The following is a 12,252-nucleotide window of genomic DNA, read 5'->3' on the forward strand; positions in this document are numbered from 1 at the left end:
CACCTTTTTGTAATTTGCACCGAGTCCTTAGACAAGTCTCTCTCTTCTGTGGTGAAAAGCCCATGATAAATTAAAAGTGGGTTCTCAACTTGTATGTTACAATGTAGAAGTTAAACAGGGACCTTTTGGTTGCCACTATTTTGAAATATCTAGGCAGTCTGTAACCCTCTTCTCCCTAAACAATTTTAAGTGTATTTAATGGGTTGTCTAAATAGAGAAGTGTTGCCTCTAGTGAGTTGCTAGTCCTGCCTTCTGATGTTTACACATCCAAACATTGCTCTTTTCTTCATTTGGCCCCAAGCTCACTGTCCAAAAGAATAAGAAGCATTCTAAACTGAACAATGCAAAAGGTTTTCACTGGTTGTAGAGTTTCTGCTCCTTTGAAACAGTGAAGAAACTTGTTTTCACTCATTTTTAGTGGATTTAGCTGGCCCTGAATTCTTAATATGCTTTCAGATGTCTTCATCTTTAAAGATGTTTGATAGTTGATCAGATTGAGGATTACTACTTGATCCTATTTAGGATGAATGAAGACAATGACTGATATTAATTGGTGTCAAGTCATAGCTCTGTGTTGTTTTGTAACACTTTGGAAATAGTGTCTAGAAAAGAGAAGAAAAATCTTTGCATTTCAGTGATAATTCTGTTGCATTTTGTAATTTTTATGTACTTTTTTTTTTAAGGAGGCGAATGTACCATGTTACATTTATTTCATAATCTGAAAGAAGAATAGCATTTGGAATAATGGCAACAGGAGACCTAAAAGGAAGTTTAAGAAAAATAGAACACGGACTTCGCTTGTTAAATTATCCAAGAGATGTGGATTATACAGTGTAAGTGGCAGTGTGAATATATTTATACTAATACCTGACAGCAAGATGCATAAACAAGATATGTATAAATATTAGCATTGCACCCAGCGATGAGTAAGCAGAGCATATGTCTGTGGGAAGTTGGGGTTTGATACATGTGAACTGGAAGATAAAAGGATGCAATTTTGCTGTTCTGAGCAATCCTTAGAATAATCTTGAAGTATATCACAATCTTGCTCTTTGTTCTGCTGGTTTTATCTTTTTTTTTCTTTTCTTTCTCACCTTTATAATTTCACTGTAAGTGCTAGCAAAACTTTCTTCGGGAATTTCATACTGTAAAGATTAAAAAAAAAGTGTTGAATGTTGAGCTGGAAATACTAGTGGGCTTAAACTTGACAATGTTAAAATTATATGAGGGTCACAAAAATGTTGTTTTGAGCATTTTACAGATAACAGCAGAGACTGCTGAATGAGATATAAGTGGAAAAAAACCTTGAAATGAAGGAGATACTTGGGTATAACATGCTGCCTGTATTAAAACACCTTTCAAGTTAAATGTTTGAATTCATGTAATGAAAGGCTTTTGTTATCTTCTGCTGTGTAAAATACTTTTGTTTCTCACTAGGTTAGTAAAAGGTGATCCAGCTGCATTTTTACCTATCATCAGCTATTCTTTTACATCTTTTTCAACTTACATAGCAGAGCTTTTGGTAAAGTGCGATGTGGAACTCACAGCAAAGAGTGACTTGCGTTTTATTGAAGCTATTTATAAGGTATCTCTCTTCATGTTCTTCACAGAAGAGACACAGTTTTGAGTATGGCCTCATAAAAATTGAACATCTAGTATGAGTTTTACTAGAAAGTAGAATTTTTTTGTCAATGAGCGTGAACTGTAATTCTGTTAGGATTTAAGATGAGTAGTAAGTCACCATGTAGCAAGTTTATATTTAGATTTTAATGAAAATAAGGATGGATGTTGTTAGCCGAATCTCAATTTTGAGACAATTGCAGAAACAGTAATACTGTTATTTTACGTTAGTTTTGAAGAATACTGAAATATTTATTACACAATAAGATTTATAGAAGTGACCTTAGAAGAAATCATAACCAGCAAAAAATCACAGCAAACTTCAAGAATTGTAGTGAGTGAAAGCACAATTAAGAAATACAGCTATTTTATAACACCATGCCATATTAATATATAAAGTCCAATACTTAACAGTTTATAAATTTGAATCAAATTCTTAACTGAATGAAAAGAATTTTGAACTACTCTTAAAAATATCCAGAAGCAGAAGCACATTTTTATAAAAGGTGGCTTGATACTAGCTTATTCAGACTAGTTTTCCATCTGAGGAGGACAGAGACTCCTTTACAAAGGGGCTCTGTGGGAGCCTTACATAGCCCTCTGACGCATTTGCTGAGATCAATACAACTTTTCATTGTGCATTCATTTTGGGAAGTTTTTGTTTAACTTTTTCAATATTAATGTCTACAATCATTTCATTAATCTTAAGACTGTGAGTTAAACTTTACAGGAGTGATGTGAATGAAATGTTTCTGGACGAGTGATGTTGAAAGTCTAGTTAGAAGAAACAGCTGAGACTATATAAATAACCAAATGAGGAAAGGTTTAACTGCTGAAGTGCAGAATGAAAGTAAAGATTGTAGAAAAATAAGAACCTGAGCATGCCTACAACAAATTTTATGGTAATTTTGAAAGTGAAGTGAAGTCTTACTTTGTTGCAGCTTCTTCGAGATCAATTTCAATATAAACCAATTTTAACAAAACAGCAGTTTCTTCAGTTTGGCTTTGCGGAAAGAAAAATGCAGATTGTTTGTGACATTATCAACTGTGTGGTGAAAAAACATAAGGAATTAAGTAACTCAAATAAGGTACTGATTAAATGATAACCTTATTATAAGTTTCTTTTGATATGCTTGATGCTGCAGGTAGAAGCTGAAGACCAGTTTGAAGATGCAGCATTGCTGATGGTCAAAATAGGGTAAAAATTAGTACGAAGTTCCATTGTAAGATGCTTAAGTGCTATCGAGTATACAACAGTCATGAAACTGCCAATGCTTCATAGTATAAACAAAAAATATTAGAAGGAAGATAAATCTAGTACTTGATATCTTTGCAGTAAGTGATATATTTTCTTTTAACACTTCTCGACATAGTGAATGTTTGTGTAACTTGATAGACTTTGCAGGTAGATGGTTTTGCTTTTTTTTTAAATCTGATATGTTGAAGTTCTGGTAATACTTAATTAGAAGATGACACTTTTATTTGTTTCAGTGGTATACATCTCAAATCTGATTATTTTCATTAATCATATTTGGTTTACATTGTTAAGGCATTATTTTTTATCAGTGTATGCTGTGCATCAATCTGTGTTTTCATAAAAGGAATTTTCAATCTTCATATTTTACAGGATTTTGTTTCCTTTGAATTCATAAGAGTCTTCAGGACTTTTGTATGCTTCATTTGTCTCCTTGGGAGCATAACTACATTTTTTTCATATTTGTTTGTCTTTCAACTCTGGTGCACGTTTTCTATTTATGACCAGCTTTGATGCAGCCTCACATAGGCATTAATGAGAGTATGAATACGGCATTCACTTCCAGTTCTGTTTTTTCTGCAAATTTGTGTCATATGTAATTTTTTTTTTTTAGACATTATTGTATTGCAGAGGTTTAAACGTGTTTGTGTGGGTGCCATGCAATATTTCTGCCTCTTAATGATGGCAGAAAATCGGGTGTGACATCCCATCCCCTTGTCACACCCCCCACCCCGGAAAATATTCCTGTGTTAGAAGTGTAATATTTTTTCCTCTTCACTTTGAAGGTTAAATCCCAAACGAGGAAAAAAGCCAGATCTTTTAAATGTGAAGTATGGTCAAATTGTGTTAATATCCTTGCTGATCCCAGTGGCAGTGCTCCAAATTCCAAACAGGTATGAAAATAGTTTTTATGTTGTATGTCTGAAGGTTAATCTTGTTTGTAGCAAGTCAGGCTCTTTCTGGAATATGTGCTTTCATTTAGGTTTTAATGCTTGACCAGACCAGTGTGGTTTTGGTTCCCCCCTTCCACTCCCCCAAAAGCTTGGTTGACTGAAATAATAGCTGAAAAATAGAGGGTATTGCTTCTCTCTTTTACTGAGTAGTTGATCTCAAAGTCTTGATGGTAGTGATCTGGTACTGTTGTTTGCCATTTGAATTATATCAAATTGGAGGGACAGCAATGACAATGAAGATGCAGTTGGAAAAAGAATATACATCTTGTTTGGAGATTGAAGTGTGTTTGGCCTAACATTGCAGTGTGTTCAACATAGCTTTCAAAACACTTTTTGCTCTTTTGTCTGATTCTGTGCAGCAAAGATTCCTTTGTATAACATTCCTCTTGGCTTTGGTTTTACAAGAGTAACCCTTGATCTTACGCGTTACGCTACTCTTGGCCGGTGGAGGAGACAGCTTTCCTAATATTATCTGCTGAAAGGCTGCAAAGTAAAACTGTACAAAACTTTTAGGACTTTGACTGCCCATTAAATGTTGGTGATTTGTATTTAGAAGGAAAATACTGCTTTTAGCAGTGAGGAAAACTTCACAAAGAAAATATTTGGAATGACTTATCTGGCACTTCTGGTTGTTGAATGGTAGAACTGAATGGAGAGATATGCGAGTGTGTTAAGAATTCCCTAGAAGAGGAGAGTTTGAGCTACACTAAAACGTCTAGGAATGTATAAGTGTTAAGATGCTGCACAAAACTAGTAATTGTGGGTTCTTAATCATTAGGTAATTTGTTTTGTTTTGTGGCATCTGATCATAGGACTTGGCCTACCTGGAAATAAAGGCAAAATTTGTCTCTTATTTTGTTCTCTCGAAGGGAAGCATTCAAAGGAAATGAAATAGCTAGTAGCTATTTTGCTCACACTTGAGAGAGTTCTAATCTTCCTAGTTAAACTTTTTTTCCTGAATGCTTGAGTGGTGGTTTTGATGTTGGAACTGTCTATACATATGTTAATACATACAGTGAGATTCATACCTCCTAGTCCAACGACAACACTTCCAATAAGAGATGACATTGCCTTCATTGCTGTTTATGGAAGGGAACCAAGGTACACAGTACATATGGTAAAGTCTGCACATATTTGTTTTACAGTCCTTTCATGTCTATATGATCTTTTAAATTAATCTGCCTGCAGTTGCTTTCTGTGTTTTGCAATGAGTTGGGATAAGATTGTCAGATTTAAATAAATAAACAAATAGTAAAAGGATAGATCTTTTGTGTCAGTTACTTGGCTGATGAATTGAAATGTTCTTGTAATGAATAACGCCAGTGATTTTTTTTTTTTTTTTTTTTTTTAACATGTTCAAAAGAAGCCTCAAGTAGAACGGCACTCAGGAAATGAAGTTAGTGGTGACCTTCTTCCACTACCCCTTCCAGCACAGGGAGGTAATGAAGAATTGTACCTAGATCATGATGATGTGGAAATTCAATGTGAACAAGTAAGAACTTTTCTTTTAAGATGTTGTCCACATGTGTTCTTAACTTTTCTTACAGGGCTTTTCTGAAGGGATAAAGGTTTTAAAAAGATAGCTGGATACTCCATAAGTATAGCTAATAGATATATAATAAATATACTGGAAATGTTGAAAAAAAAAAAAAGTCTCTTAAATTGTACTGTCCTTTCAATAGCCAGTTCTATCAACAGTTTCTTTAAAAGCTGAGTTCCATGAATAGGCATATTATGGCAATTCTGAAAGAAAAATAATTTTCTAATGTAGCAGAGTGTGGTTACTGAGCTTGAGGAAGATTCCACTTAATTTCATTGATCAAACAATGAATTATATCTGTTTTGAAATTAGAGGACATGTGTTCTTATCCATATTTTCAGGTTGTAGAAGGTAACTCTCAGATTGAGTTCCTAAAGAGGCAGCTTTCTGATTGCCAGGAAAAGCTTCATAAGCTAGATGGGATGGAAAATAAACTGTGTGTTCTAGAAGAGAAACTGAAGGGAAAGGTGGTCATAGATGAGAAGGACTGGAATAACTTGTTGAGTCGAGTTTTGCTTCTTGAAACAGAACTGCTGTTGCAATCCAAAAAGGTATGTTAAATTCTGTATTTCTTCTACAACAAAAACTGCCTAGACACAATGTTGTCAGCCGGTTTCCGCTCTTCATGTTTTTTCACTGTTTTTAAAGGTATGATGTGAATGGAAGTGCTGTTTATGGAGTTGGTGGTATTTTTTTCTTAACTGTTAAGTTCTGTTGTTTTCTCATGCTCTATGAAGCAAAGCTCTTCGTTGGAAATTGTTTCCTTGCAGGAACAGCAGGTGTAGCTAAGCCTGTTTTCATTAGTAATGTCTGTGTGTGTTCTTATTTCCTAGCAAACATGTAGAAGGAAGCTTTTGAAGACTCTTAATTATGCTGTCTTTGAAAGCTTAATGTCATTATGCTAGTGACACATTTAAGTGTTTTCTTATTCTGGTCTGCATTATTCTGAATTTCTTACACTGGCCTGCAAATGTTGCTGTTGATACAGTTGAATATCTATTTTTTAATTCTCAGAACTCTACTCAGATACAGATATCCTCTTTGGAAGATTAAGTCTTTATTCTATATAACTAATGTTGACAAAAATAGATGGCACGTTTGATGGAAAATACAAGGTTAATGGAAAAGTTAATTCTTATTTCAGTCCTATTCTTAGTTTGTGGCTCTTTGAAATTTCTAGCCTAATTGATGGTCTTTCTCCTTTTTGCACACCTCTCCCCCTCTTTCTGTTTCTTGTCCATGATGTTCATTGCATTTTTAAATGCGTCAAAGTGCTACAGTTGTGACGTGTTTTGCTCCTGTTTCAAGAGACAGTTGTTGCATTTATGATGGTAGCAGCACAGGAAAGCTTGTGTTTCAGACTAGGCTTGTTCTTTTATTTCTGTAAATTTGGTTTATTATTATTTCAGTAACATGTTTATTGCAGTTGTTCAAAGGTTTGGAATAGTATTTGGAAAATACTTGGAAAATACATAACATTAATATCACTCAAAAATTTCCAGTAAGATAATTAAATTTCTGTACTGCATGTTTCTGAAAAGTCATCTGCAGAAACAAGTTTGAATTTAGTTTGTGTGTGGCATTGTTGCTTGACTTTTTTCAAAGCAAAAGAAGCTGGTTTTTATATTAAAAAAAAAAAAAGTCTTCAAAACCCTAACTTTTTTGCAATAGGCGTTTGAAAACTGCCAAGAAATAATCCTTTGGGCCAGAGAATTGCTGCTTCTTTGTTTCATGAAATTCCATCCAAGTTGTGCTTCACAGATATAGAAGCAATTCAGAATTACTCCTTTCTTCTTACTCTTGCATTTTTCAGGGAACTGTTGGCATCTAGCCAACATAGCAGGAACACTCTAAGTAAGATCTGTCTTGCACTGCTGCCAAAGTAGCAGCAGCTGTGCATTTAGCTCTGGGAAAGTCTGAAAGCTACAAATCCATTTCAATGAAAGGAATTGAGCAGTAGTCGTCAGTGCAGATACCCTTTTTGTTTCTTTCTTTTAAAATTTTTAAGAGGTATCCATTATTACAGTTTTTTTCAGCTTCTTCACACACAGTACCTATTATTTCTCCCTCGTTCACTTATGTGGGTATAATATTCCTCTGTGAACTTAGTTACTCCAGTATATAAAATTATATACTTTATCAAAGGCTGAGATTTCAAATCATTACGATAACTCATTGGTGGAAAAAGTCTAGATGTTGTTTATGAGTGTTGGGTTTTTTATTTTGAAATTAGAAAATTGCACTCAAACATTGTTAGTACAATGTTAATTTTGTTTCCTTGTCTATAAACAACCTTTTCTAAGCTAGATTGAGTTCAGCTGAGAATCTTTCTTAAAAGAGCTGTGTCTCATTTAGGAGCCTGGGAAACTAGCTTAAAATAGCGTTTTGAGTTCTAAGCATTTAAGTGGAATGAATTTCAGTTCATCTATAGGATAATTTTTTATGACCAAGGAGCCTCATTTCTGAATATCAACCAGAAGTAGAAGGTACACTTATTTTTGTTAAGGTAACAGTAGCCAACATCAAGATGTAATTGTTAGCTCAGGCCTAGAACAGTATGATTGTTCATTCTACTCATACCTAAGTTATATGTACTATATTTGGACCTGTTTATGAACAGCAATATTGGTATTAAAAAAGCCCACCTGAAACAGACTAGTTTTTTAATGCAAAGTATGTATGGAAATTTTCGATTTTTTAGGTGTGTAAAGATATTTTGCTACACCATACACTATCTGGATGGTGTAGCAAATGCATACATAATTAGTACTTACATATACTTTTGTTCAGTCAAAAGATGATTTAAACAGGGTGTCTGGCTAAAATACAGTAACTTGTATTTCAGAGAGAATTATCTATAGAGTTCAGCAATATAAGCCAAGAATGTACTTCTAGTAGGACTCCAGTTTCTCCTGGTGAGTATTAATGATTTTCTTTTTAATTAACATCATATGCTAAACACTTCTCGCTGACCTTGACTAAAGTAGTGTTTTTTAAGTAGGCAACTGCAATTTAGTAACCTCTGAATTTAAATGCATGCTGCAAATTAGAAATTAACCTGCTAGTCATTTCATGTTTGTAATTTATTCTTTAGAAGCTTTATTTACTGAAACAGTTTTTAAAGCATTAATGAAAATATATAGTATAGTAATTAATAGTTACAAATAACTCTACTAAAAGTCTCAAAGATGCAATTTTAATTAAGGTGCTATAGTTAAAGCTGCACTTTGAAGAAGTTATATTGTTTTAAAAAGAAGCTACTTGTAAGCACAAAAGGGAATATATTTGCTGGCACGTGTCACATTTATCATGCTTTTTTTTTTACTTTTATAATGGGGCTCAGGACAAATCAGGGCTTTTTCATTCATAATCCGTGTTGTTTTTCAACTCACTGCTGAACATTCTCTACAGTTTCATCCCTTTTGAAGCTGTTAGCAGCTAGCCAACAAGCATTTTTGCTAAACTTTCTTATTTGAAGAGCAAGACAAAATCTTTTTCTTCCATTTCTAACTTAATTTTGATAACAAACAAGAAGTAAATGAAACAGCCTTAAGTGGAAAGAAATTAAAAACGTTCCCCATGCCATCAGTAATTCTTCTCTCTTCCTCAATGGTAGCTCTTTAGCCCTTACCTTGCATCATTCTCTATTAATTTGGCCTGTTTCTCCTATGGCAGCTGATATTCTTACCAGCAGTAGTAAGGAGGATATTCTATTTCCCATTCTCACTTATTTGGCATTTTTGTCCAGTGTTTGGCTGTTGCATTGAAATTAAAGGGGAATCTCGGTAATCCCATTTCCATGGATGTTAGGAAGGAAGTTTCTTGGTTATGCCAAAGTTTGTTTTAATTTTGAAGTTTCAGAAATGGCACCTTCTTTTTACGGACCTTAGAAAGCTTGCAACAAGTTTACTTCCTTTCAGAAGTTTAATGGTATGTTACTGGCACTTGAGGACTTCACAAGCAGGCTGATGGTCTTTAAAAGAGAATCTTCGTATTTTCAGACTTCTAGAATTCTTCTGAATTTGTTATTCCTCTTTTGCTAAAGTGTGCCTAAAATTTACTGAATCATGTAAGTTACACAGCCAGTCTTAACTCTTCCATCTGAGATGTACAGTGCTCAGAATGCTTTGATAATCTTTTTGGTGAGAGTGCGCTTCAGGAGCCACAGTTGTACAGAAGAAATACTTTTTAATTTTAATTGATTAAAAAGAATTTAATGTGATTTTTTTGAAATACAGAATAGTGTAGCTAAGCATGTTTCAAAGGTATGATCTATAGATGGTGGCCTTACTAAAAACAAGGATATGGGAACACTTTTTTTTCTTTTTCTAAATACCAAATTCACTTCCCTGACAATAGTGTTCTAAAATTGCAAAGACTATCAAAGGTTTCTTAGTGGAAAAGAAAAGTCTGTTTCTGATGAATGGATGCTAAACCTATCCCAACGGGAGGAGAGCTAGGGAGACAGCAAGAGCTAGATATATATTTTAAGCTAAACGAGAAGGTGATGTTTTTCTTTATATTTCTGCTCCTTGTAAGACAGGTTACTTAGCATAAAGATGTGTTTGAACAGGCAGTTTACAAAAAAATAATGTAAACTATCTGAAACTACTATTAAATGTTTGACCCAGTAATTAGACTTTCTTAAGTGTTGATTGCGCTGTAATCAGGATAAAGGTAATGTTTGTAGTAATGTTTGTGGAATTTATCTTGTGTGTGTTCTACATAGTATACTGCACTGACCTTGTTTTAAGAAAATGAGAAACCTATTTTGGACCCTCACGGGTAGCTTTTCTTTTTCCATCTCTAAACAATGCATTCTCTTCTGTTATTACATACTGTAAATCAAGCTATTTGATAGCTGACCTTGCAATAAGAGAGCAAAAAGGCAAAGGTGATGTAAAAATGAGTATTTCTCCATAGATACAGAGAGGAAGGAGGAGATGCCAGAGAGTCTTCATCAGTCGTCTGGATACAGTTCACTATTATCCACAGACCCATCTCCCAAAGCCATGGCCATTAATTCTCGTGGTCTGACAGACATTTCAAAGGTAAGTAAAACTGGCAAATGCTTAGTTGATTTCCTTTCTGAGGTCAAGGGAACAAGTAAGCATTCGTTTTAGTTGTATATACTACTAGTGAAAAACAAGGAAACTATGCAAAACTACATCTTGGTCTGTCTCATAAAAATCCTTTTGATATGTAAACAGTGCTTAAAGTCACATTTTCTCTATGAATTTTTCAGGTTGAAAGTCCATCTGAAGAATGTTAGCTTTGAAGAGTTCAGTAACTTTGTTGCTTTTAAATTGCAGGAGACAACAAGACAAAGAATGGAAAGGATAAGTAAAATGTAAGTAATAGGAAAGGGCAGCAGGAATTCATTTCCCGGGAGGGAGTTGTACTGGACTAAGGCATATAGAGAAAGTACATATGTGTTCCAAACCTCAAAGGTCTCTACATCAGGTGTGGCATTTCCTTATGACTCCACTGGATAATAAATCCACTTACAGTTCTGTATTTGTGGGATGAGTAACTGTTTTGTTTTCTAAAAAGCAATAGAAAGCATTCTTAATAGTATTAACTAGAGATTAAAGAGTGTTTAGAATCTAGTTGACAAGGAATAGGAATATTATTTAGCTTCTGATAGGAATTTCCTGGTACTTGCAACTTTTCGTCCTGAAAAATGACTACAAAATCGTAAGTCTTTTTTTATTTAAGGAAAAGTAAAACCAATTTCAGGTTGACCATTGTGATGACTGTATTAAGGTATATTTGATACTAGTACTGAGATCTGTTATGAAATTTTTTTTTTGTAAGAAATGTTTTTATTACACTTGAAGAAATGTATTGCTGTATAATGTTTCTCTAGCAAGAGATTTCTATTCTAGAGGTGCCTGAAACTGAAGCTGTAGCCTATTTTGTAATTTAATTTTACTGTGTGGGTTACTTCCTTCGTTATGTATACTTAAGGTTTATTGATATTTGATAGGCATTTAAAATACAAACCAATTGCAATGGAAAATGGGGGATGAGAGGAAACTTAAGGTTTCGTTCTGCTTGTTAGTATTTTGGATTCATTAGAAAGTTAAAGGCCAGTCAGTTATTTCTTACCACATTTTAATAAGTGTGTGTGTGTAAACAAAATTTTATTTTCAGAATTGAAGAAACCTCAGAATTGTTGAAAACCTCAAGCAACACCTCCGAGAAGACCTGAAAGCACAGGTCGTCAGACTTGGTCTCTGTAGACTTACGGATATCAGAACTAATATGTATGTTTGTATAGCATTAAATTTTTAATATATCAAATTTGTAATGGTCACCAGTGCTTTTATTCCTTTGAATAAATATTTTCTAATGCATATGTGTATTGATTTCCATCCCTCTGTCCCTGATTTTTGGTTTTAAAAATTGTTCAAATAGCTTCCCCCCCTGTTTTTCTAAAGTGAAGTCATGATAGCGGTGTATTTTGTGTTGACATTTGTTAGCAGTCTGCTAAGTAATATGTTTTTTAAAGTGCAAGCTTGAGGACCGTGGTTTACATCCTGTTGGAAACATTCCAGCTGGGACTTGCATATTGCACCCAAGAGGCTTTCTTGCATACCATCTTACCATCTGTAGTGTTGAATAAGTCTTAATGAAAACTTAAATACACAATTTTAAATATGTACCTTTTCTCTTTTTTTATTCAAATATAAATTTTCATGCTGAACTGGAGAGCACCAACACATTATGGCTTCCATTAACACTGACAAAGTGGGGGTCAGTTTGATCCTAAACACTAAAATGTGCAAGTAAGTCCACAGACTTTGACTGCAAAAGATGTGTTGAGTGTTTTAGTGCTCTTACCCAACACATTTTAAGACCAGAAGCACAGATGGAGACCA

At 34.1% G+C, this 12,252-nt stretch overlaps 1 protein-coding gene across 1 annotated transcript; it reads left to right on the top strand.

Annotated features, from left to right (window-relative positions):
• Positions 1-744: 744 nt before the first annotated feature.
• On the top strand, positions 745-11,582 carry CEP44 (centrosomal protein 44; the record flags this gene model as incomplete). Its single annotated transcript, XM_081999789.1, has 10 exons — positions 745-833; positions 1,438-1,585; positions 2,562-2,708; positions 3,661-3,768; positions 5,192-5,320; positions 5,710-5,919; positions 8,214-8,283; positions 10,292-10,419; positions 10,681-10,718; positions 11,525-11,582. The coding sequence occupies 10 exons, from the start codon at positions 745-747 to the stop codon at positions 11,580-11,582; spliced, it is 1,125 nt and encodes a 374-aa protein (XP_081855915.1).
• Between the last annotated feature and the right edge of the window lie 670 nt (positions 11,583-12,252).

Source organism: Phaethon aethereus (genome assembly GCF_964289735.1).
Source record: "Phaethon aethereus genome assembly, chromosome: 4".
NCBI classification, from domain to species: Eukaryota; Metazoa; Chordata; class Aves; order Phaethontiformes; family Phaethontidae; genus Phaethon; species Phaethon aethereus.